General features: G+C 39.5%; 1 protein-coding gene across 1 annotated transcript in view; it reads right to left on the minus strand.

Moving 5' to 3' along the window:
- The window catches only part of arhgef3 (Rho guanine nucleotide exchange factor (GEF) 3), a 37,410-nt gene extending 11,094 nt beyond the window's left edge, over positions 1-26,316 (minus strand). Inside the window, 3 exon segments of the mRNA XM_034705566.1 lie at positions 9,210-9,272; positions 14,435-14,501; positions 26,047-26,316. Coding sequence (XP_034561457.1) covers positions 9,210-9,272; positions 14,435-14,501; positions 26,047-26,081 — 165 coding nt within the window. The 5' untranslated portion in view covers positions 26,082-26,316.
- Positions 26,317-27,470: the final 1,154 nt, after the last annotated feature.

Here is a 27,470-nt window from a genome sequence, read left to right on the forward strand (position 1 = left end):
TCTGTCTCTCTCTCTCTCTCTCTCTCTCTCTCTCTCTCTCTCTCTCTCTCTGACTCACTCTCTCCCTGTGCTTCCTTCCTTCCTTTCCCTTTCTCTGTACCTTTTTCATCTGCCTCTTTTGTCTCATGTGCTAAAATTCTGCGGTAGTCTTCTTACAAACTAAAATGCTGAATAGTCTATATTGTTCACAATACCATGAAAACACCCAAACCAAAAATGAGGTCATCCATAAATGAGTGTTTTCTGTACATCCAAATCCTGATATTTCATTCTTCAGTGTTCTCCATTGTCCTGCCTCTGCAAATACCAACTAAAGCACATAATGCATATTGATCCATCCCTCAAAATCCCCTAAAGATGCACCACTTCCTAATGTCTGTGGTATGGCTGATAAAAACTGCAGTAACCAGCAGCTTTAGGTAAATTAAATTCAAATTTGTGTGATGTTTTCAAATGTTTCATCACTAGGATCAGACTCAGAATCAAGTATTGACTATTGATTCCACACTTGCCATTGAAGCTGTGTGATAACTTCATGGTGATCCCGACTCTTTTACTTATTTATGTTGTACATGCAAACATTGTTTTTGCATGCACAGACAAATTTCCTTACAGATTACATTAAGTAGGAAATATTGTATGGCATCATATCACATTCTTTCATATTGTATTGTATAACAGCGATCATATAATATCATATATTGTCATATCTTGCATTAAAGTGTCAAATAGTAACAAATCCTTGTGTTTTGTATCATAGTGAACTGTATTGAATTGTATCATATTGTATCACAAAGTATCTCGGCGCACCATCATAAATTTTAATGTAATATATCGTATTGTATCATTCAGCACTGCAACATATTGCATGATATCATTTCATATTCTTTAGTATGATATAATATGGTAAAGAAAAGTGTTGTATTACATTGTACCCTATGCTTCCTATCATATCATATATCATACATTACAGCTTCGTATGGTATGATATTGTAACGTAACACAACATGACATTATGTGCTTGGAATCGCATCATAACGTAAAGTACCATATCGTATTGTAACGTTAGTATCGTAAGAATCGTATTGTAAAGGTATGATGTCGTAAAGTATCGTACTTTATCATGCCCTATCGTATCAAAGTGTTGTATGATATCATAAAGTATCGTATTGTACTGTATCATAAGGAATCGTTTCGTAAAGTATTATATCATAAAATTTTGTATCGTACTCTACCGTATTGTATTGTATTGTATCATAAAGTATTGTATGGTATGGTTAAGTATTTTATCATATCTTATTGTATCATAAAGTATTGTATTATATCATAAAGTATCATATTGTAACGTAAGGAATCATATCTTACTCTACCGTACTGTATCGTATTGTATCGTTAAGTATTGTATGGTATGGTATGGTATGGTATCATAAAGTAAAGTATTTTATCATATCCTATTGTATCGTTAAGTATTGTATTGTATCATAAAGTATTGTATTGTAACGATTCATATCGTAAAGCACCATATCATAAAGTATTGTATTGTGAAGAATTGTATCGCAATGTAAAATATTGCATCGTTATTTATCATATTGTAACTTATCGTATTGTTTAGTATTGTATCGTTTAGTATTGTATCGTATTGTAAAGTATTGTAATGTATGGTATCGTAAAGTATAGTATTTTATCATTTCGTAGTGTATCGAAAAGAATCATATTGTAAAGTATTGTATCGCAACGTACCATTAAGTATCGTATTGTACTGTATCTTATTGTGATGTTAAGTATCTTATCATATTGTATTGTATTGTATTTTATTTTATTTTATTGTATCATATCATATTGTATCGGGTCATAATGTATTACATCATATATAATAGCATGGTATCACATGTATCGCATCACATCTTATGATATTGTATTCCACAGCCTCATATAGCATCATATTATAACGTATACATGAAAAGCAGAAACAAAAACTCAACATCTGAATTTCCCTCCAGTTTCTTTACCCAGCAGTTTATACAGCGCCTGCATAAACACACTGTCCTAATTACAGTTCAACAGCGGTCGATGCTGAACTGTAATTACTGAAGAGACGGAGAGAGAGCCTGCAGGCAGCTAAAGCTGAAGCTCTGTCCTTGTTCTACTGTAGTTTTTAAATCAATACGTGCATGTGTTCACTTGGACTCATGGTGGTTTCTGACTCCAATCTGGAACAAAACCATTAGATTTAAGAAGTAATACATGGTTACTGGTGAAGGGTAGGATTAGGGTTGGCATGTTATACTGCTAACATAATTAGCTGACTGTCAGATAATGAATCAGCAGCTATTTTGATCAATTAAAATAAATGAAACCCACTGAATGAGAAGGTGTGTCCAAACTTTTGAATGGTAGTGTATGCATACGATCCTGGATCAGCTGAAGTATCAGAGTAGCATTTATCATGACCTGTGACTGGTATCAGGACAACTGCTAACCTCTTTCATGACCTGAACGCACCTCACAGAGGGACTCGCCTCTATTGTGCCTTAATGGGACTGTTGGGTCATGGACGCCCAAAGCCTCTACACTCCTGATCCAGATTCAGATGTACAGTATGTACAGGCTCAAACAAACCCGCCTCATTTCTCTTGAACTGTGACACATCACATCACAATAAAGACAGCATGTCCCTAATTTAAACGTGGCATGGGAAAATATGAAAAAGCATGAGGAGCATGTACATTTCTTTCTTAATTATCCCCAAGTGAGGACCATGTCACTTCGTTGCTCATATCGCAGGATGAACATTTAAGGAAACAATGAATTATGTAACACTAAAGCCTCAAGTATGGCACGGGGCCTTCGCTGGAAATGCTCTTTTCAAGAACTCCACCAGCTGCTGGGTGCTTTAGTACGAGATCAAGATCCTGTGAGGAGGTTTTAGATGCTTATAATACAGACTTACATTCATACTAATGCCACTGTGTGACCAACAAAATAAATTCAGACCATCAGAGACAACACAGGTTACTCCTTTAGCTCTTTTTTTTACACTTAATGTAATTTTTTTTTTTTTATCTTTTATTTTAAAGTCACAAAAGTTACAAAATAATGCTGTTTAATGTTTTATTTTGAAGTATTCTGATTTTGATCAATTCAACAGCAAAATTGATGCCAGGGACAACTTGATCACATATGCAACCCATGCACAGAGGCTTTAAACCTGTGGCCCTTTGCTTAAATAAACTCTCCTTCAATCTAAAATCACATTATGTAAGACCTCTTTACGACAAAGTATACCCTGCTTTTATTTTGAAGGGGAAGCAGCCGTGTAGATGCCAGAAGAAGAAAACACAACTTGTTGCTATCACGGTTTACTAACCCCTGACCTCAGATCACAGAACCACATCAATACTTGTTGATCCAGCGTGTGACCCTGAGACCCTCAGCAGAATTTAATTAACCAGTGAGAACATCTATAACCACTCCTCCACATTAAATGAGGTCTAGCTCTGAAGGACTCTGTGAAACTTTGTGTATGAGTCTCCTGATGATGTTACCCTGCTTTAGTTTATTCACGTTTGATTTTCCATGAAACAAAACTCCTTACTATACCATTTATTCAGCCTCTTAGCAAATATATGTTTACTTATAATTAGAGCTGGCTCCGGCTTGGACCAGCTCTTAGTTATGCTGCTAAAGGCTTAGACTGACACACTGGGATCTTGTGTCTAACATGAGTCTGGTCCTGCTTGAGGTTTCTGTCTGTTAAAGGAAGTTTGTCCTTGCAGCTGTAACTTGCTAAATGCTGCAAAGTGCTCTGCTCATGGTGGATTAAGATGAGATCAGACTGAGTCTCTGATAATAGAAACGACAACAGCAAGTCAAAAAACAGACTTTACTTTTTGATAAAGCTTCTAGTTAGAGCTGGATCAGGCTTGGACCAGCTCTTAGTTATGCTGCTATAGGCTTAGACTGACACACTGGGATCCTGTCTTTCTCTCTCTCTCCTCTCTCTGCCTGTCTCTTACTTTAACTCTTCCTGTCCCATTAAAGTTACTAACCATAGACCTTTCTGGAGTCCCTGAGCTCCCTTGTTTCGTAGGTTCCTCTGGATCTCTGCTGCTGTGGACGTTCCAGACTCCAGCTGCTACAACTACTACTATCTGTCTCACCACTAACATCTCCTACTCTCTCTTCATCTCCCTCTATCCCTCTCTCCAACGTGTATGTCTAACATGAGTCTGGTCCTGCTGGAGGTTTCTGCCTGTTAAAGGAAGTTTGTCCTTGCCACTGTTGCTAAATGCTGCAAAGTGCTCTGCTCATGGTGGATTAAGATGAGATCAGACTGAGTTCTGTCTGTAAGATGGGACTGGATCTGATCCTGTCTTGATGTTGGGTCTTTGTTAATAATAGAACATAGAGTACGGTCTAGACCTGCTCTGTTTGGAAAGAGCCTGAGGAGAACATTTGTTGTGATTTGTACACAGTATGTTAATAAATACAAAACCAACTTAATCTAAAAACTACAATTAATGCACGCTGAATCTCTGATGAACCCTCGTGGCTCTACAGGTCTGGTCCTGCTTATAAGGCTTATTTCTAATGCTTTTAAGCTGTGTGGTGCAACATATACAAAATACACGACATTCTCCGTAATAAAATGACATTATTTAATTTCAAAGTTGAGGACTCAAGCCTCTTAAATGGTTTCTGTTCAGCTTGTCAGTCGCCTCTTGTTAATATTAAATCTAACCCCCGTCACATCAGGTCCTCGAGTTCTCAGTCACAGCACAAAACGAGTGTGTGTGAGTCACTTCAGGGAGTGACAGCACACAAACAATAGAGAGTAATTTATACCAGGTTCACTCTGGTCTGAGGCTGAACGAGATTGATGGTGTGTTTGGGTTTATTTGTCACACCGGTTGCAGCGAGCGGGGTGGACATCCTGTGCTGGACTGACCAGGGAGGGAAACGCCCGGGAAAGAACGGGCCACTGGCACAGGGATAAAAATACACGAGGAGGGGCCCAACACGAGGTCTGAAGCCCCCCTGAGGGTCCGAATGTATACAATAGATCCACCGTCAGTGGATTCAACAAAGCGCAGAGTTCATCACGACCTCGCCTCTAAATATGTTGTGTTTGTAGCCGCCTTCAGCCTTCAGCCTTCAAACTTCAGCCTGCTGTCTTCTCTTATTCATAATGATGAATCCAAACAGCTCATCATGCCAAGTGTTTGAAAGAGATTACACCTTATTCATGAAATATATATTTCACTGTCACAGAAGAACTCACTAATACTCAATGAAAGTTTGAAAAGTGTCAGAGAATCAAAAAATATATATATATCTCACACACTATGACACTTCTATCCCAAATATACATAACTCTAAAAATAATGAGATCACCCTTCTTTGGTTGGGAATACTGCATTGTTTTTAGATTATACATATAAATATTAATATCAAATATTAATATAGCCCGTGCCCGCGGCGTGGGTTGGATTGGGGCATCACGTGGTGCCGGGTTCCCCTCCCTGGCTGTGGGCTCCCTGCCTCCCTGTGTGATACTGGGGGGATCTCGGGTCGGGTGCTGCGCCCTGCCGTGCGGCTGTGGGCCATGTCCACCGTGGGGTGGGGGGACTGGTGGGTGGGGCTGGGGGGGTTGGGGACTGCTGGAGTGCCACCGCCCAAGGGCCTCCTGAAGTGGGCAAGCCACAGGCGGGCCCTGCCTCTTTTAACGCACTATACTAGAACACTTTGACGAAAAAAGACATAGGGTTGGGGGTGCAGGTTGGGTGGGTTTTATACGGGGGGGGGGGGCAGATTGTGGTGCAGTAGTGCGCTACTGCTCTTTCCCCCTCTCTCCCACCCCCCTTCCACCCCCCCTATTTTAATGCACCTCACCAGATACTGATATAGGTAAAGACATAGGGTTGGGGGTGGGGGTGCGGTGGGCGGGTTTTATACGGGGGGGCAGATTGTGGTGCAGTAGTGCACTACGGCTCTCCCCCCTCTCTCCCGCCTCCCTTCCTGCCCCCCCTATTTTAATCCACCTCACTAGCAAACATACATGCAAAAAAAAAAAAAATTCAAATCATATGACACAATCACAGATCAGGTGTGGCCGGGCCTTAGTGTTTGGCTCAGCCCTACTCATTGGGGGTCCATCGGGGCTGGGTGGGTGGCTGGTGTCCCTGTCACCCTCCGTCCCTCGGCTGTCCCCTCCACTGCGGGGGCCTGGTCCGCGGTCGCCCTCAGGGCCCTCAGCCATTGGGGTGTCCCTCCATACCCCAGCGGCCTGGTCCATCGTTCGCGGGGCGTGGCTGGTGGGAGTGGTCGGGCCGGCTGGGGGGGGCGGGGGTGATTGGCCCTGACCCCTCCGCCCTCCCCCCACTCCTGCGTTCCGGTTGGCGGGCTGTGGTCCGGGTCCTGCCCGGCTGCCTGGCTGTCTGCTCCTGGTGCTGGGCCCCTTCGGCCCGGGTGGCTCCTTTGGCTCTGTCTTGGGGGGCTGTGGGGGCAGTGTTGTGGAGGTGTTCCTTGGGGCGGCTGCGGGATCTCTCCCCCCTCGCCCCCCTTTCCTCCTGCTGGGTGACCTGGGGGTCGCCCTGGGTGCCCCAGCGGTACCTGTTTGCTTCCGGTCTGGGTCCTTGGCTTGTCCCCTGGCCTGGGTCTCCTACGGCGCGTTGGGTCCTTCGGCCTGACTGCTCTCGCAGCCCGGGTGCTGGGCCGAACCACTCGGCTGATCTGACCCAAGTGGTATCATCTGCACCAGTGGTGGTCTTGTTACACAAATAGAACACAGCACGGCGGCAACCCTCTGCGACCCAAGCTTCAGTAATGATTGTGGACACTAAGGGTTGCTTAATCATTAGTATCACCGCACAGTGTTTTTGGCGTCATGGTGAGATGGTCCCTCTCCATCTGTCTTAGGTCTCTCTCTCCTTCTCTTTCCCTGTCCCTTTATATATCTTTGTGTATTCTTTCTTTTACTTTCTTTTTTTTTTTTTTTGGTCTACCTAGGGGTGCACGCCCTCTTTTACAGAAAAAGAAAGAATAGAAAAGAAGATAGAAAGAAGAAAAAAGAGAAAAAAATAAGAGAAAAAAAAAAAAAAAAAAAATTTATATTAAATATGTATATGTATATCATATAGTATGTATTATATACTATATATTTTCCTCATTAATATATCATGAGAGTGTTTCTTCAGTTCATTCAGCAACTTATTTATTTTTCACTTATTTATTTTAATATTATTATTATTATTATTATTATTATAGTACTATTATGGTATTATATTATTATTATTATTATTATTATCATTACTATTATTATTCTTCTTATTATTATTACTATCATTATTTTTATTATTTTTACTATTATCATTATTATTGTTATTATTGTTGTTGCATATATTGTGTTCTTAACCTTAGGATTGTGGGGTGGGTTTGGGGTCAGGCTGGGGTTGGGATTAGGATGGGGGGGTCTTTTATTTTATTTTATCTCTTTTTTTATGTATTCTATTTTAATTTTTTTTTAATGCACAGCACTTTGTGTTACAATGTCTCCCATACACCACCTCCTCCTCTTCCTATTCATATTAAATACAAATTTAAAGACAGCTATATTAAACTTCTATTTCTCTGTAATGACTCAGAAAACATTTTTCAATTAATATTTTCGTTCACTTTCACAGACCAACATCACTGATACCTGAGGTAACATAGACCATATAAAGAAAGTTAAGAGATAATAATGAACATAAACCCAGTCATTACTGAGGTTTGCTTGAAGAATAATGTATCCTGCTATGTTCCCACGAGTCTGCAGGTGGCGGTATTGCACTAATGAGCATCACAAAGCTCCAGCAAAGTCAGCTAAAAGGAAAGCAGCAAATCTTTTTTATTGCTTTTTGAGAAAACAAATGTGTTGACTTGTTTTTTATCCCTTCAGAAAGCACACATTAATCCAAGCTTTAATGAGGAACACTGAAGCTGAACACGAGGTTAGATTTTGGCTGCGTAAACACACAGTGGTGTGCAGTAAGGAAGTAAATCTACTTGAAGACTTTATTTAAACATTATTTCAACTGTACTTCACTTGAGTATTAATTTTTGGGTTAACTTGTGACTTTTTATTTATCTATTTATTTTATTTAACCAGGTTGGTCCCATTGAGATCAAAAAGACAGTCAGCAGCAAAATAAAAACAGTTACAGACACACAGAGAACCAAAGTACAATTCACAAACACAACATTTGTCACTGAAGACTAATCATCTGGGAGGAAGTTGTAAAACCAGGTACGCTAAAAACAGCAACATCCTAAAGATTCTGCTGCAAAGTCTTTCATTTAAGATTTTAAAAAATTGAATGACGCCGGATAAAACGAAAGACTTTGAAGCAGAATCTTAAGGATATCGCTGTTTTTAATGTACCTGGTTTTACAACTTCCTCAATAGAGACTTTCACTCTGCTGTAAAATAGAGATCGGCATTTCAAGCAAAGTACTCGTTGATTATTCGAATAGTTCCCCTCCTCTCTGCAGAGATAAGGAGAGAGAGAACCATTTAAAGACCGTGTAAAGTTGTTGTAAATATGTTAGTTAGATATGATATATATATGAATGTAATCTAGATAGCCTACTTATACCTTTAAAGTTTTCCCTTAACCTCATTATTTGCACTCTCTGGTGCTGCAGAAGTCTCGAGTTCTCAACCTCACAGTGCCGATAACTGGCTCGTATCCTTTCCTTATGTTATTTTGAATATTATCATGTTATTATGGCAAAAAGCAAACAGTTTTCAGACGCCTTACAACCACCTAGGCAGCTGTACCTCATTACAAGCAGGGGTTATTAAAAGAAACAGAAAATTACATCTGAGGCAGATGTGTGTCTAACATAAGTCTGGTCCTGCTGGAGGTTTCTGTCTGTTAAAGGAAGTTTGTCCTTGCCACTGTAACTTGCTAAATGCTGCAAAGTGCTCTGCTCATGGTGGATTAAGATGAGATCAGACTGAGTCCTGTCTGTAAGATGGGACTGGATCTTATCCTGTCTTGATGTTGGGTCATTGTTAATAATAGAACAGAGTACGGTCTAGACATCAGACAGTGATTCTGAGTTTTGAACTTCTTGCTGCTGTAAGTTTGGGGAACATATCAGAGTAGCTCACAGGAACGATAGAGAGAGCAGAGGAGTAGTTAGATGAGAGGAGATGAACTCACATTGATGTCCAGACTGCAGAGGCTGAGGGAGTCTGCATCTCTGCTGGCCTGCTTCCTCTTCTTCTGTAACACACAAACACACACAGAGAGATCAGCAGGTGAGATCATGTTCCTGTCTTTAACACCTTTCATTCCACTCTCAATCAAACACAAAGTTTCAATTGAACTCGCTGTTAGAAAGATGAAAGGTGACGCGTCTGTTGTTGAACCCAAACACCTCCCGTCTGTTGCCATGTCGACAAAAACAGGAAGTAATCACACCTGATGAGTCGGGTCAGCGAGGGCAAGCAGCTGCGTGTGGACGAGGATAAGGAGGGAGGAAGAGAAGGAGGAAGGAAAGAAAGGAGATAAAGAAGGGAGAGAAGGGGAGTGGAGACAGGAGAGGGAAACATGGGAGAGAGGAAGAGGAGGAGGAGGAGGAGGAGGAGGACGAGGAGGACAAGGAGAGATATGGACCAGAAGGAGAGAAGGTGAAAGTGAGTAAGGAAACAACAGAACAAAGGAGCTTTAAATAGGTAAGGGGAGGTCACTAAAGGAGAGGAGAGAAGGAGGAAGAGGAGACAAGGAAGAGGAGGAGGTGAGTGTAGAGGAGACAGAGGAATACTTGAAAGAGAAGGAGGATGAACACTTGAAGGAGAACAAGGAGGAAGAGAGGAGAGGAGGAGAAAGCGGAAGGTGACGAGGAGGAAGAGAGGGGAGACTGTGAAAGATAAGGACGTGGAGGAATAGGAGGGAGGAGACTCGAAGGAGAAGAAGGATGTGGAGGAGGAGTAGGATGTAGGAGAAGAGGGAAGATAAGGATGTGGAGGAGGAGGAGAAGTAGAAGTAGGAGGGAAGATGAAGGAGACGAGGGAGGATTTGGAGACGAGGGGAGGAGACGAGGGAGGATGTAGGGAGCATGCTCAGTGTGTAACAATAGCAGGAAGTTGGCTGTTTGTTCACTCTTGTGCTCAGACTTTGTTCTCGGCTGGATGTTAAATGACCTGGTAGACTTTACCTTTAACTCACTGTCACTATGGAAACCAAAGAGGAGAAGGGGGCGGAGTTAAGTTGTCCTGACCATATATGGTCTGTTATCTAAACAACACAGTGACCTTTTCCATCTTCAGGAGGCTTTGTGTGGACGAGTCGTTGACGTTCATGCCGTCAGAGCTACAGGTGAACTCTGTCACATTTTTAGCTTTCACTTTTTAACATTTATGAAAAGTTTAAAGCATCGAGGTGGATTATGAACAACACGTAAACACATTTTGACCAACTTCCCTTTACAAAACATCAAAGAAACATGACATTTATGACAAAATAAACTAGTCCTTTGTCTTCTGAAGGTTAACTGTCGTGTTTCAGTGCACAGAGCTTTTAAAAGATGTTAAAATGAGGCCAAACATGGAGCATGAATATGAGCGGAGGTCATATTGGACCCTTTGAAAACACTTAACTGCACATTGTTTTGCAAAATCGACACCTGAGTGTGATAAAATACAAGCAGGAAACACGTGTTACGATTCATCTCTGCAGGGTTTGAGTTCTCATTGTGCATATTATGAGAAACATATGCAATGACAGCATGAAGTGTGATTAATACATGTTTATGTGAGCATATCAGCCGCAGTTCAGTTTCTTTGTGGTTTCAATATGTCCTTCCGGACTCCAACACTACATGAGCACCAATTAATCTAAAGGTCACCAATAGCTTGAGCTTCACCTGAAGGTGTGAGCATGCACACACTGACCTCCACGTGCAGGGCAAAGGTATACATGCTAAGTGAGTGTAGACAGCCTGCAGCTTTTTGATAAAGCTTATAGTTAGAGCTGGATCAGGCTTGGAGCAGCTCTTAGTTATGCTGCTATAGGCTTAGACTGACACACTGGGATCCTGTCTTTCCCCCTCTCTCCTTGCTCCGCCTATCACTGACTTAAACTCTTCGCAAACACTTCTTATCACTCTTCTATCTATCTTCTAAAAGTAGTATGGGAGGTAGAGCCTTCAGTTATCAGGGCCCTCTCATTTGGAATCATCTACCAGTCAGGGTCCAGGAGGCAGATACCCTCTCTACTTTTAAGAGTAGGCTTTAAACTTTCCTTTTTGATAAAGCTTATAGTTAGAGCTGTATCAGGCTTGGACCAGCTCTTAGTTATGCTGCTATAGGCTTAGACTGACACACTGGGATCCTTCCTTCCCCTTTCTGTCTCCTCTCTCTGCCTGTCACTTGCTTTAACTCTCCCTGTCACATTAAAGTTACAGACCATAGAGTCCCCGAGCTCCCTCGTCTCGTATGTTCCTCTGGATCTCTGCTGCTGTGGACGTTCCAGACTCCAGCTGCTACAACTACACTATCTGTCTCACCACTATTATTATCTCTCTCTCTCTCTTCATCTCCCTCTATCCCTCTCTCCAACTCAGTCTCAGCAGATGTGTGTCTAACATGAGTCTGGTCCTGCTGGAGGCTTCTGCCTGTTAAAGGAAGTTTGTCCTTGCCGCTGTAACTTGCTAAATGCTGCAAAGTGCTCTGCTCATGGTGGATTAAGATGAGATCAGACTGAACATAGAGTCTAGACCTGCTCTGTTTGGAAAGAGCCTGAGGAGAACATTTGTTGTGCCGGTGCAAGATCGACAAACTAAAAGCAAAACCATCAATGTTACTTAAAGACACGAGTATCTCCCAGAGTCCTGAAGCCAAACCAGAACACCACTAGATTAATGAAACAGTCAGGGCATATTTGCAACCTTAAGAGCTGCTGTTAGGATTTGAGGTTCTAGTATTTTGTTAAAAACAGAAGACACACTTCTGTAAGAAAGAGTTCCTTGTTTACATTCTTTTTTTTCTTCTTTCTTTTGCGATGAATTCAGACTTTAAGATGTGCTTATCGTGAAAGCTACTGTTGCAATAGTTAGCGGCACCATCCTGTGCTGACGCATAGACTCACCCGATAGTAAACAAATATACAGCAGCCCATCATCAGCTCAGATCTGCTCCTCAAACACAGCAAAGAGACACTGAACTCTGAACCTCTACTTCTTCTTCTTCTCTTTTTACTCCACAGTTCTCTCCTCTCTCCTCTTGTTCTTCTCTCCTCCTCTGAGTAACCTCCTTTACAGTCACATCTCTGTAGCCTCCACACTCTTCCTTCTTCGTCCTCCTCTTTGTCTCGTCCTCCTCCAGTTTGTCCCTTCTTCTTCTTCTCCTCCTGCGTCCCCCTCTTCTCTACCTTCTTTTGTTCTACCCTCACATCACCGCTGCTCTCTTCCTCCTCAGTCAGCGTCTGAACCTCCTCAGCTTCACCTCCTCTCTGAGTGGATCTGCAGACTCTCAGGAAGAGGAACCCTTCACAATGAGTGTGTTTTTGTGTGTGTGTGTGTGTGTGTGTGTGTGTGTGTGTGTGTGTGTGTGTGTGTGTGTGTGTGTGTGTGTGTGTGTGTGTGTGTGTGTGTGTCCACTGAGTTCCCATTGGACAAACAGGAAGTGACGGAGGTTGGGGGGAAGCGGGTCGTCTATAATTAGGAGCTACAGGAGACACAGAGACACCAGCGCTGAAGACACAAACACCGTAAACTCTGCTTTATAGAATCTATTTCCATAAGCTGATGAGGAAACACACTCTCGCTTAGATTTTAACGACCTGTGTCGTAAATCATCAGTCAGGTGATAATAACAGTCTGATAATGTCTCCAGCATCTGTAGGAGCTGGATTGGAGGATCTACAGCTTATACTTACGCTAAAAAATAACACACAGATGCAACAAGTAGAAGTCCTGTTTCTTAAAAAGATGATAAAATGCACTGAAGAGCGCTGTAGACGTTCAGGCCTTGACTGACAAACAGCTGAAGAGGAGCAGGAAATGAAGGGAGCAGAGACGTGCAAGGCCGGGTGTTGAACCCAAGACTTCTGCATCAAAGACTACAGTTTCTTATATGAGGTGTAGCTTAAACTGGTGAGCTAGGAGAATCATTCTCAAGACCAGAACTCAGAAGGCGTTAGCATGTAGCTAATGGACGTAGTATCCGTGACGTCACCCATCTGTTCCTGAAGCCCTGTTTTGAAGCTGATCATCATATTGGAAATGCTGAACTCAACCTAACTTCTGTCGAGCTAGTGTGAGGTAAAGAGGCGGGCCTTTAGCCTCCTAGCTAACAGTTAGTGTTCCCGCCTGTCAATCAAGTCAGCCATGCCCTTATTTGGGCAAAACTTGTAAGTTTAATATCTTTAAAAATAACAAGTTATAATAATTCACCCCCGTACAGTGTGTGCCAATAGAGAAATGAGCTATTCAGACCTAAACTGTTTTTTGAACCAGGCTGTAAACATGTTTATTTCTGCTGTAAAGATCGCCTTCTTTGAATGGGTGTGTATGTGGTTTCTGGTTTTTCTGCAGCCAGCCTCTAGTGGACACTTGAGGAACTGCAGTTTTTAGCACTTCTGCATGGGCTTCAAATTTTAACACTGGAGGTTGCCACTTGATCAGAACACTATGAAAAGTTGACAGAGAATATTTCAAAAATGGAATAAAGTTCAGTTCTAATATATATATATACTCAAAAGTTCAAATTTACTCAAAAGTTTGGAAACACCTTCTCATTCAAGGGTTTGTATTTATTTGAACTATTTGGAAACACTGTAGATTAATACCAAAGACATCAAAACTATGAAAGAACATATATGGAATTATTTCATGAACAAAAAAGTGTTCAACAAACCAGAATATGTTTTATATTTTAGATTCTTTAAAGTAGCCCCATTTTTTCTTCTTGACAGCTTTGCACACTCTTGGGATTCTCTCAGTCTGCTTCATGAAGTGGTCTCCCGGAATGGTTTCTAATTAACATGACCCTTGTCAAGGGTTCATTTGTAGAATAACTTGCCTTCTTAATGTGTTTGAGAACATCAGTTGTGTTGTTCAGAGGTAGGGTAAGTACACAATGGATAACCCTATTTGACTACTGTTGTAATCCAGATTATGGCAAAACCAGATTATTTCATATTTCGGATGTCTTCAGTATTAATCTACAATGTTGAAAATAATTTAAATAAATTAAAACCATTGAATGAGAAAGTGTGTCCACTTTTGACTGGTAGTGTGTATATATATATTATATATATATATATATATTATATATATATATATATCTATCTGTGTGTGTGTGTGTGTGTGTGTGTGTGTGTGTGTGTGTGTGTGTGTGTGTGTGTGTGTGTGTGTGTTTAAATCAAAGTGATATCAGTCTTACCCCTCTGAGGGACCAGCCGTCAGGAGAGGGAAGAGGGAAGGAGGACGTTTTCTTCCGAAACCTCGGCCTGAAGGGAGGATGAAGGGAGAGAAGAGGAAGGAAGGGAAGGAGAGAAGGAGAAATTAAATATCTGTGTCGTCTCTTTATTACCCCTACTCAACCACTTTCGCAGGCAGCTTGTGTGAGTCCTCCAGATGTTTGGGTCAATTTTTTAGAAGTTTCATTCGTGTCCGCGTTACACTCTTTACGCTTGTGTGAATTCGTTGAGCGTTGTTTCTGTCTTCCAAAGAACTGAGAGAATCAGTTGAGATGCATTCTGGAAGTTGTCTCTTGAAAAAAAGAGAAAAACAAACTAAAGTTATCCCCATGTACAGCTCAAACTATATCATTTTTGGCCACTCAATAAAACACTGAAAATAAACTTTTTAGTTATTGCTTTTAAAGTTGTGTAACTTTATTATAATTTTAGTCAATTTTTAATTTAAATAAAAATGTAAGTCTTATTTTGAATTATTATATATATATATATTTAATATATATATATATATATAATATATATATATATATATATATACACACACACAGTGGGGCAGAAAAGTATTTAGTCAGCCACTGATTTTGCAAGTTATCCTACTTAGAAAGATGAGAGAGGTCTGAAATTTCATCAGAGGTACACTTCAACTATGAAAGACAAAATGAGAAAAAAAAAACAGGAAATCACATTGTAGGATTTTTAAAGAATTTATTTGTAAATTATGGTGGAAAATAAGTATTTGGTCAATAACAAAACTTCAACTCAATACTTCGTAACATAACCTTTGTTGGCAATGACAGAGGTCAAATGTTTCCTGTAAGTCTTCACCAGGTTTGCACACACTATAGCTGGTATTTTGGCCCATTCCTCCATGCAGATCTCCTCTACAGCAGTGATGTTTTGGGGCTGTCGCTGGGCAACACGGACTTTCAACTCTATGGGGTTGAGGTCTGGAGACTGGCTAGGCCACTCCAGGACCTTGAAATGCTTTTTACGGAGCCACTCCTTCATTGCCCGAGCGGTGTGTTTGGGATCATTGTCATGCTGGAAGACTCAGCCACGTTCCATCTTCAATGCTCTCACTGATGGAAGGAGGTTTTGGCTTAAAATCTCACGATACATGGCCCCGTTCATTCTTTCCTTCACACAGATCAGTCGTCCTGTCCCCTTTGCAGAAAAACAGCCCCAAAGCATGAGGTTTCCACCCCCATGCTTTATAGTAGGAATGGGGTTCTTGGGATGCAACTCAGCATTCTTCTTCCTCCAAACACGACGAGTTGAGTTTTTACCAAAAAGTTCTATTTTGGTTTCATCTGACCACATGATATTCTCCCAATCCTCTTCTGGATCATCCATATGCTCTCTGGCAAACTTCAGACGGGCCTGGACATGTACTGGCTTAAGCAGGGGGACACGCAGGATTGGAGTCCCTCTCGGCGTAATGTGTTACTGATGGTAGCCATTGTTACTTTGGTCCCAGCTCTCTGCAGGTCATTCATCAGGTCCCTCCGTGTAGTTCTGGGATTTTTGCTCAGCGTTCTCATGATCATTTTGACCCCACGGGATGAGATCTTGCGTGGGGCCCCAGATCGAGGGAGATTATCAATGGTCTTGTATGTCTTCCATTTTCTTACAATTGCTCCCACAGTTGATTTATTCACACCAACATGCTTGCCTAGTGTAGATTCACTCTTCCCAGCCTGGTGCAGGTCCACATTTCTTCCTGGTGTCCTTTGACAGCTCTTTGGTCTTGGCCATGGTTGAGTTTGGAGTCTGACGGTTTGAGGCTGTGGACAGGTGTCTTTTATACAGATAACGAGTTCAAACAGGTGCCATTAATACAGGTAACGAGTGGAGGACAGAAGAGCTTCTTAAAGAAGAAGTTACAGGTCTGTGAGAGCCAGAAATCTGACCAAATACTTATTTTCCACCATAATTTACAAATAAATTCTTTAAAAATCCTACAATGTGATTTCCTGGATTTTTTTTCTCATTTTATCTCTCATAGTTGAAGTGTACCTCTGATGAAAATTACAGACCTCTCTCATCTTTCTAATTAGGAGAACTTGCAAAATCAGTGGCTGACTTTTTTGCCCCACTGTGTATATATATATATATATATATATATATATATATATATATATATATATATATATATATATATATATAATTTATTCAGTTAATTATTAAATTTGTATCTATTTTGTAATGTATTGTGGATTATTTAATTAATTATTTATTTAGTTATAAATTAGATCATCTTATAATTTTTACAAATTACTTCTCATTATTTTAATATCTTTTGGTTCTTCTTCTTTTATTATTTTTAGTTTATTCTATTTATTATTCCTGCTATTATTTCTATGTACACCACTGTGTTCCAATATCATTATAAGAAAATTACTTTACAAATAATGTCTGATTGATTGATTAACTCAGGCTGATGAAGCATCATATAACCTGAACCTGAGCATTAGAATAGTATATTTAGTATATTTAAAAAAAAAAAAAAACATCAGCTCATGTCTCGTTCATTGTACGAATCAGCAGCTGTTTATGTCTAAAGGAAGTAAGTCTAATCCCTTCAAAGTCCTGGATACTCCAGTGTGATTAAGTCTTCACCACAGCTCCCCCTGCTGGTATCTGCTGGTCAGTGCATCTAAACATCAGGGTTTCTCGTGTTATCACAGAAAGGTCACGTATCTGTAAATCAATGCAGTAAAAAGAGAAAGACTCAAATAAAGTGTGAGCCTCATTTAACCCTGAACACATTACATCACACACACACACCCTGGTATGTCCCTGAGTGTGTTTGAGACTGAGAGTGAGAGAGACGCGTTTCAAACTGGTAGCAGAAATAAACTGAACACTGATAATGTCAGCTTTTCTGTGTATTAAGTTTGAGCATCATACAACAATGATTATAACAAAGTTGTCTTTAAATTTTTAAACTCATGCTTTTAAACTGAGGAGTAACATCAATGTTAGGTACTTTATAAGAGTAGTGTCCTTCAGTCTAGTGCAATATGTTTTTCTCTTGTTTATGCAGCTTATATTTCTAACTGGGGAGGATAATATTTAATATGCAATAAATACGTTTTTCTATGGTGAAAAATTCTTGTGCAATGTACACTATCTAATGTGAAAAATAAATTTTTACCATGCAGTTTTTGTTTTTCTTCTGTTCAGTACGCATTTTGATTGAGCAATATACACATCCATCAAACAAATATAACTTATTTCCACTTTGTATATACTTTTCTATTGTATAATATACTTTTCTAAATTGCAATGTGCATTTTATATAGTGCTATATGTTTTTTTACAGAGCAACTTACATTATCAACAGTGCAGTATTAATTTGACTGTGCAGCGAACATTATCCAATGTGAAATATACATTTTTTTACTGTGCATTTCAATGTCGTGCAACATTTTTACCTTTAGCTATGTAAAAATATTTTGTTTCTCAATACCGACCAACTCAAAACCTACCTGTTTAAAAAAGCCTACAACATATGACCTCTACCCCCTCCCCACCTGTTTTAGGAGATCAGGTCTGCTGAGTCAGTGAGCTCTTTTAAATCTCTTCTCTTATCGTAGAGCCTATCCTGATTTTATCTGAATTTTATTCTATTTTGTTTATTTTATTCTATTTTAACCGCCTTCAAAAATATGTTTTGAAATGATTGTGTTCCTTTAGAGGTCTTTTAGGGGAATTTTATGTCTTTTAAAATAAGTTTTATTTCTTTATCTTGGCTTGTGTTTTTCTTTATGAACTGCCTGTTTTATTTTGCTGCTCATGTGAAGCACTTCGTAACTTGGTTTTTGAAAAGTGCTCTACAAATAAAATAATTATAATTGTTATATAATTTAAAAAAATAATAATTTAATTCATTTTATTTTTGCACTTATTGTAAAGCGTCTTTGAGAACCTAGAAAAGCAAGATATAAGTGGTATCAATTATTATTATAATTCTCATTATTATCTTTAATACATTTTCATAGCTGAATCTTCCGTATCTACCCTACAGTACACATATTTTGCTGTGTTATAGCTTTGTTTAACTTGAATGAGTGACCATATGTTGCTGTAGCTGTTTGAATGTTTTTGTTGTTAATCATCTTATGACAATAAAGGATTTCTACTCAATTCTTATATTTAATTTGAAGCTTTATTAGATATTTGGTGGCCGTGTTGAACACAGATTACATCTCTAAGAATGAATAATATAGATTTACAGGTATATCGTCGTGTTTATATCATTAGATCTACAAATGCTGCTCTTCTTCTGCATGTTTCACACTTGACATTCATCTTCTTACAATTTGAACAGTCAGAGTTTAATGTGGAGGTACTATATGACTGTGCAGAATTTCATAAAACATGCTTCTCCACGTGTGAAGATTCAGCTCACATGTGATTTAAAGAACAATAATGGCTGCAGGCGTGTTGTCCACATATATTAGTGTCATCTAAGGTGTTAGCTTTGATGAAAGTCCACAGCTCTTCCCTCCCTCTGCAGGTATTTTTACTGAGTCCTGCTCATTAGGTAGCAGCACATTGAGTGGAGCTGTAAATTACATCATGCCAATGAACTCTTTGTTCTAATAAAAAAGCGAACAGGTCGCTCCGCCCGAGCAGGTAACAACAACAGGACGGTGAGGAACAATTTGGGCGTGCGATCCCTTCAAGACTTTTGTTATAACATGTAAATATGATGCAGAATCACGAATCATAACAACTAACAGTGAACAAGTTGTCATAGCTTTGCTTTACATTAAATGTTGTTTGGATATTAAAGCATCAAATTAAAGAAATACATTCAGAATTGTTACAAATCTCCTGATCTGTCATTTTTTTCTTTTATATTTTTGGGAAACATTTTAAAAGTTTTTAGATTTAATGTTTGGATAACTATGATTCCAATTCCATGCCATTAAGATCAAATGGATCATAATCATCTGGAGGGCCAGGTCTGACAGAACACTTCACGTAAAAATGGAGGGAAACCAGCGAGTTTGAAAAGATAGGATGATGAAGTGAAGGATTTATGGATAGAAAGTGAAAAACCCAGACATGCTCTTTTTCCTGACCTCGGTGACCTTGAAGGAAACACACACACACACACACACACACACACACACACACACACACACACACACACACACACAACCTTTAAAACCTCTACAGAGAACAGTGATCCTGCTTTGTCAGCTAGTTTCAGGCAAATCACATGCTAATATATGTTCCCAAATCCTAGCATAAACTTGTTCTGCAAACTTGATGTGATCAGAGTGTTATAGCCTGTTATTTGTGTGTGTGTGTGTGTGTGTGTGTGTGTGTGTGTGTGTGTGTGTGTGTGTGTGTGTGTGTGTGTGTGTGTGTGTGTGTGTGTGTGTGTGTGTATGTCTTTAAGCTAGAGTACATTAAACGTGATTACGTCAAGTGTGTTAAAGTGTGTGTGTGAGTCATTCGTTCCTGGGAGTTGCAGGGCTTTTTCCAACTGCAAAAAGGATCCCACCCTGGACACACACTCACCCACCCATCCACCCACGCTCACAGACACACACAGAGACACACACACACACACACACACACACACACACACACACACACTCACACTCACACACACACACACACACACACACACACACACACACACACACACACACACACACACACACACACACACACACACACACACTCCAGCTCAGTTAATTCAGTTCAGAGGTGTATTTGGCTACAGGCTCCTCTCTCTTTGTCTTTTCCCTCTTGTTGACTCTTTCACCCTCATCTGTTTTAAATCTGTTCCTCTCTCTGAGCTGTTTCAGACTCAAACCCGACTCAGTGTTCACAAAGAGGACCGGGCTTTATTTTCAAAAACTGACAGTGTTTCATAAAATCTGAGTCGAGGCTATTTAACCTGTTTTTTATAGAATCACTTACAAGAGATTTAAAGCTCCGTAATGAGACGGGTAACCAAACCCAGGGTGAAGTTTGTTTTATGATCTTCAGGGTCAAAGGTCAAACATTCGGAGAAATCTTCTAAAATCTTCTCAGATTTTCTGAACTGATGTAAATAAAGTGACTCAGAGCGTGTGAGCGTGAGTCGGTGTTATCTTCATTCAGGTGGGATGAGAACATTTCCTGCTGTGGAAAAAGACAAACATGAAGGGAGGACATCGTACAGGAAACAGGAGAGGAAACGCTGACATGCTCTGCCTCAGAGAGGAGCTGATCCCGGGTCAGACCCTTAACCTCATCTCATCTCAGTATTCATTCTAAATCTTACTCCATATTTACCTAACTTCTGTCGAGCTAGTGTGAGGTAAAGAGGCGGGCTTTGAGCCTCCTTGCCATAGACTGTATAAATAATGGACGTAGTATCCGTGACGTCACCCATCTGTTCCTGAGCACTGTTTTGAAGCCAATCGTTGGCAGGAGCCATATTGGTAATGCTGAACTCAACCGAACCTAGTGTGACGTAAAGAGGTCGGGGTTTGTTCCTCATAGACCAGCAGCTATGTGTTCCCGCCTGTCAGTCAAGTCAGTCATGTCCTTATTTGGGCAAAACTCATAATCTAAATATCTTCTGAACTGTCATGGTAGAAAAAAATTCACCCCCCGTACAGTGTGTGCTTATAGAGAAATTAGCTATGTAGACCCAAGCTGTTTTTTGAACCAGGCTGTAAACATGTTTATTTCTGCTGCAAACATCGCCCTTTTTTGAATTGGTGTGTATGTGGTTTCTGCTACTTTAAGAACCAGCCTCAAGTGGACACTCGAGGAACGGCAGGGTTTTGTTTAAGTTACATTTTTTGGGCTTCTTTTTGTCTTTATGACAGGACAGTTGAAGAGAGTCAGGAAACGTGGGGAGTAGAGAGCGGGGGAAGACATGCAGCAAATGGCCGCGGCCGGGAGACGAATATTACTGCTCTCCGAATATTTATGTTTGCAAACTTCATCAGTTTTCCATAATTTTCCTTTAAATCTTGTGTTTTTTCTTCTTAATATGTCTCTATCATTCCGTCATATTTGATAGTCTGGTTGTCATATTTGATCCCAAAATAACCTTCCACAGAGAAGTTCTTCTTGCATGCTTCACTGTGCAGCTGACATTTGAACAAGTCACCATATTAATCGCACGCACGCACGCACGCACGCACGCACGCACGCACGCACGCACGCACGCACACACACACACACACACACACACACCCTGAACCAGCAGGGCAGCATACTGCAGATACAAACACGATGATTAGTTTGAGAACAAACGTCAGCAGAACAAAATTCCTGCAAACATCCACCCCGACTGTACCAGCTTCCTCGTCTGTTATTACACCTGCTTGTGCTCACGTGAACGACACACTGATCCCGGTTCTGTTTGAAGTGCAGGAAGTTTAGTTTCTTTTCATTCAGAATCGTATTTACATCATAAATCTGTTTGGATTTGAGTTTCTGAGCATTCATTGCACAACTGAAGCTCATAAAATGGTTTGCAAAGTGATATTTGTCCTCACATATTTATGTGTTTTGTTTAAAATCAGGTGGTTAAGGTGCAGGCTTGCCATGCTTAATGAGTGCGGTGCGGTTATCTATAGAGAATTGGTGATTATGCAAATTAGAATCCTGACAAGGTGAGCCAGACTCCCACACGAGGCAGACTCTCAACACCAGCCTGAGATGAAAGCTCATGTGTTTGCCAGTGTCAACAGGCAGAGGGAAAATGTGCCGGAACTTATTTGATGTGATGTGATCAGGCTGTTCTTAGCATTACTTTTGTTGTTGAGAGCCGAGTGGTGAGTAAGAAAGGCTGGTTATAACTGTGGACTGTATGACACATGAATGTAGTCTCGGTGAAGTCACCATAGACTGTATAAATAATGGACCTAGTGACGTCACCCATCTGTTTCTGAAGCGCAGTTTTGAAGCCGATCGTTGGCGGGAACCATGTTGGAAATGTTGAACTCAACCTAACTTTTGTCGAGGTAAAGTGGCGGGTTTTGAGCCTCCTTGTTAAACTGTTTTGTTGTACCAGGCTGTAAACATGTTTATTTCTGCTGTAAAGATCGTCTTCTTTGAATGGGTGTGTATGTGGTTTCAGGTTTCTGCAGCCAGCCTCCAGTGGACACTCAAGGAATTGCAGTTTTTAAAACTTCCTGCTCCGGAGGTTGCCGATTGGTAATAACTGGTGTTAAGCAAATGGCTGCAAAATGATTGGAAGAAATTTGAAACACAATGATTGGATGCAGCTACCGTATATCTGTCCTCAAGTGTCTGAGTTAGAAAAAATTTTGTATGACTTCTAAAAGACGAAACTCGTAATTATCATTGAGAATACGCTAATAACTACTTCCTGTTTTTATTTGAAAAGGTACTAGCACAGTGATAGTCAAATGAAGACTTGTGTTACCAAAAAAAATCATATCTATTTGTTTTATTGAGAAGAAAATCATGAAACAAAATTTCATCTCATCTAAAACAACATAGAAACAGAAGGTCTATGCAGCCTCTTTTATTCCCTCCTGTCTCAGCCACAAAAACATCACCGAGGCATGGCTTCTACTTTCATATGACTCTGTTCAGCATCATTCTTCTGAGTAAGAGGTTTGATTATGATGTAAGAGGCTTTGTTCAAGGTACAATAAGAAGGCATTTATTTACATGTGGAAAGTCTCAAACCAAAGAAACCTTGAAAATAAACCTCTAAACACAAGAAACTGAAGAAACATGGACTCATTACAGCCTGAGCCCTGACGTCGGTTTGACTGTCCTCCCTCGCTGCCCGCAGACTCCACACAGACTCTGGTGGGGATGTTAACCCTCTTTTAGCTCTAAGCTTAGTCATGCATCTGCTTGTTTAGTGCAGGTTTTGCAGTCTAGGCTTTCCCAGCAGAAGGTCTTTTAATTCCTCAAACAACTTCTAATGAACCAACATGACCCGCTCAGGAGCAAACAACAGGTACACAAAGTAAACAACGAGCCTCTGCATGTGGTCTTATTCCATCTTACTTTATTTATTTATTATCTAGTTGAAATTTTAGTCACTTTTTTAAGTAGAAACTGTCTTATTCTAAATTATTTTAGACATTTATAAAATGTATTTAGCTAATTTCATTTTTTTATTTTTCTAATTTTTTCTAATGTATCATGGATTATTTCATTTTTTATTTACTTTCAATTAGATCTTATCATGATGATTTTTGCAGATCACCTCTCAGCATTCTTTTTTTGTTTGTTTTACTTGGCTGTATTTACTTTTTGTGTAGCATCTTAGTTTATTTTATTGGTTTTATTTTAATTTATTTTAATTATTGCATTAATTTATTTTATTTTGGTGAGTTTAATTTCCTGTGTTGAGTTTCTGTGTTAATTTATTCTATTTTCATTATTTTTGTGTAAAATCAGTACTGAAGTATTGATTGACTAAATGGGACCAGACTGGAGGAAAGAAGAGACAGAAAGGAAGAATAAACTGCATTTTTGTGTTACTTTATATGCTGTATGTAGATTCAAACGATTAGTCATAACATCAGATAAATTCATCTTTCACAGGTGAGTAAAACCAGATTAGATAATCTCAACAGATGCAGCACCTGTAAGCAGAACCAGATAAATCAGTTCACGCGAGGTCAACCTGTGATTTTTGGGAAGGCTGAATAATAGTTGTTGTTTAAGTACTTCTTCTTTGTTATTCATGACAGTAAAGTGAATATCGTATGGTTGAGTAAAGTGTACACCACTGAAGCTGCTGTAAATATTGCTGCTTATTTAATCTGGTCACATTTCTAGCAGTGCAATATATGCTTCTATCTGTGCATACCTTTTCAATCTAGCTTTTAACTTGGAGTAATTTAATTTTAGCCCTGGACTACTTAATTACAATGACCATTGTTTTAGCATACATTTTATCTATTTTATTTGTATTCTATCTTTTTATTTCTCTGGTATTTATTTTATGTTATGTATTTGATGATTGATTTAATTTAATTTAATTTAATTTAATTTAATTTAAATTTATTTTATTTCATTTTATTTCTATTTTCAAAGTATTTCACATTGAATGTATGAACCGTGCTAAAAAACAAAATTAGTTGAGATATATATTTTTGGTGCATGTTACATTTTGCATTATATATCCGCCATACATTACATTATTTACTGTGACATAAACATTGTTTTTAAAATGAATGCATATTTGCCTTGTTGCTGTGCATGCATACATGTCACACTCTTGAAGTGAAGCATTTCTTAGATTTATTGTAACCTTTTTATTGTCCTTTAATGCTTTTATTTACTTGTGTATTTTTCTTCATTTATTTCCATTTATTTACTTATGAATTTTATTTTATTTATTTTAATGTATTAATTTATGTATTTTCATTCATTTCTTTTCATTTATTCATTTAAGTATTTTTGTTTATTCATTTTCATTTATTTTTTTATTTTAGAAAAACCTCTTTAATAATGATTTATTGGTCTCATGCCTCACCACTTTATTCTGTTTAATTTGCGTTTATTCTTTTAAATCTTTTGCAGTGTATTTTGTTTTTGCATTTTTATGGTTTCTTCACTCCTCTCTTTCTGTTAAAGGTGTATTCTGTAATCCTTCTGAATCCCACCATGCTTTGTTTGTCAAGCACTTTGTAAACATTTGTTTTTAAAGGTGCTATATAATTAAAGTTGTTATTATAGTGGATAAAAAGTATAATACTGATCTGATAAACTGAATTAAGTGTGTATTAGTGAGTGGCAACACGTGCGTTATAAGGTAAAGCACACCTGGCTGTCTTTGTATGAATAAACAGCAGTCAGGTGGATGAACTTTGTCTGTAAGTCTATATAAGAAGAAAAGAAGACTGTGGAAAGAGATGTTCTCAATAATGAGTCTTTGTGACGATAAGAGCATTTTTCTGTCACCACCTCTACGCTTTTATTTTCATAAAGTGACCTGAGATGACTTCGGTTATGATTTGGAGCCATGAAAAAAATGATTGTTATTTTTACTTCTCTACTCTTTTCCACTTTTACTGAAGCTGAAGTAAAGACGTTTCCTCCACTTATCATGGCTTTCAGAAAAACAACAAATAAACGCTTTTCACGCCAAACTGCTATGATTGCAAACTGTTTACTGTGGTGTGTGTGCGTGTGTGTGTGTGTGTGTGTGTGTTTGCAGACTATAAGTCACTCTCATGCAAACTTGTGACTCACAGGCAGCAATAAAAACATCTTTTCTTTCTTTTTTTTCTGCCCCCCCCCCCCCCCCTCTCGCTCGCTCTCTCTCTCTCTCTCTCTCTCTCTCTCTCTCTCTCTCTCTCTCTGTGTTACAAACAGTCATTTTCAGGGTCTCTTAACCTCTGATCACTCACAGATTTCCTCACAGTGTTTATGATGTAACAGACAGACAGGCAGGCAGAGAGACAGACCGGCGGTGAAAAGGTTAACTCCCTGTCTGTCGTCCTCACATTCGTATTCTCTCTCACTCTCAGTAAACGCCCTTTTGCTCTTATTTTTCGTATTTTTCTTGATCAAAAACATCAAGAAATCAAACAATCTCTGTGCATGTGCTCACCTTGATCCCCTCTGACATCCATCACCTGTCTGCATCTGGCTGCAGCTCCTCCCAACGCTCCAGATCAAATCCACAATCAGCTGATTTTAAAAGTTGTAAACACTGACCCCAGGCTGCTTCTCTTCGCTGATGCTCTGCCGGAGCATGAAAACAACGACAAACTTTCCTTCTTCTTAAAAAGTCAAAGAGAAACCTCAATCCAAAGACCCGAGTGAACCACACAGTGTGAGTGGCTGTGATTCTAAAGAAAAGCCTTCTTCACACTGAATGTGAAGCTGAAACACGAGGATGGTGACTGTTTCCGGTGGGACCTTCAAAGTAAGAGCTGTTTCACATTCGAGGTGAAATGTATGGAAAGCCAGCTTTGTCACAATTTGTTGTTATGGAAGCCTTTAGAAGACATGCCTCGACACACACTATTTATTCAGGTCAGGAGTAAGTTCAGGTTGTTTTTTTGTAGAGATCTCAATCTCTTATTATCTCTTAATCTTGAGAAAAGAACATTTATTTCCCTGTTGACAGATACCAACCTTTCAGTATTTCTAGTGTAGGCCTGCAGTTTCTTGGTACACAGCTACTTACATGTAGCTATGTGGATATGCTAACTAGCGCTAGCACTTTTCCATGAAAAATAAAAATCATCCACTAGATCTTCAAATCTGCAGTCGTGGGGAGTAAAACCGACCTTTGTGTTTATTAAGACAGCCTACAACTAGCATGCCTCCCTCCTAAGCTCCTTGTTAGCACACGTGTGCAGGTAATGAAAAAAGGAGGAGTTGAGTTGTATTTTATACAGTCTATGGGCTGAACAAGCTCCGAGCTCTGACTCCGTGACAGACCGAATGGCGTTATGACGTATGAAAAACATGGAGAACTGAAACGGCTCGTTTCAGAACACATTTACAGAAAGGTGGAGAAATCAGAACAGGGGCAGAATGGATTTTTTTCATTCTCGGGGGGTTTGTAGACATGCCAGGGAAACATATTTCAAGTGGAGAACCATTAAAAAGTCGATTTTGCATGATATGTCACCTTTAAAAGTTTTCATATCTGTGTCCAGCATTGTGCTTTTATTTTGAAGGTACCAGGTCCGGCTGACTGTGTGCCTTTGAGTTCAGCTGTCTGTTGGTTTTAGAGCTTCTGTTGTTTCAACTGTTGATGCTTCAGTGCTCAGTCTCTATAGAGCTGTCTGCTGGTTTTAAATCAGAGAAATCAGTGAGTGTGCTTTACTGTATCAAAGACAAACTCATCAGTCAGCTACAAACCACAAGAGACGACGACAAGAGGGGAAGAAATATACAGAGAAGTTACTGCATTGGAGAATGTGGCTGCACAGCTGTATTATATTTAGTATTTTGGTGTTATGGTACTACTTAAAGAACATGCATGAGTTTATTTTAACTCAAAATGTGACACTACTGATC

The sequence above is a fragment of the Notolabrus celidotus genome, chromosome 1, assembly GCF_009762535.1.
Source record: "Notolabrus celidotus isolate fNotCel1 chromosome 1, fNotCel1.pri, whole genome shotgun sequence".
Taxonomy (NCBI): Eukaryota; Metazoa; Chordata; class Actinopteri; order Labriformes; family Labridae; genus Notolabrus; species Notolabrus celidotus.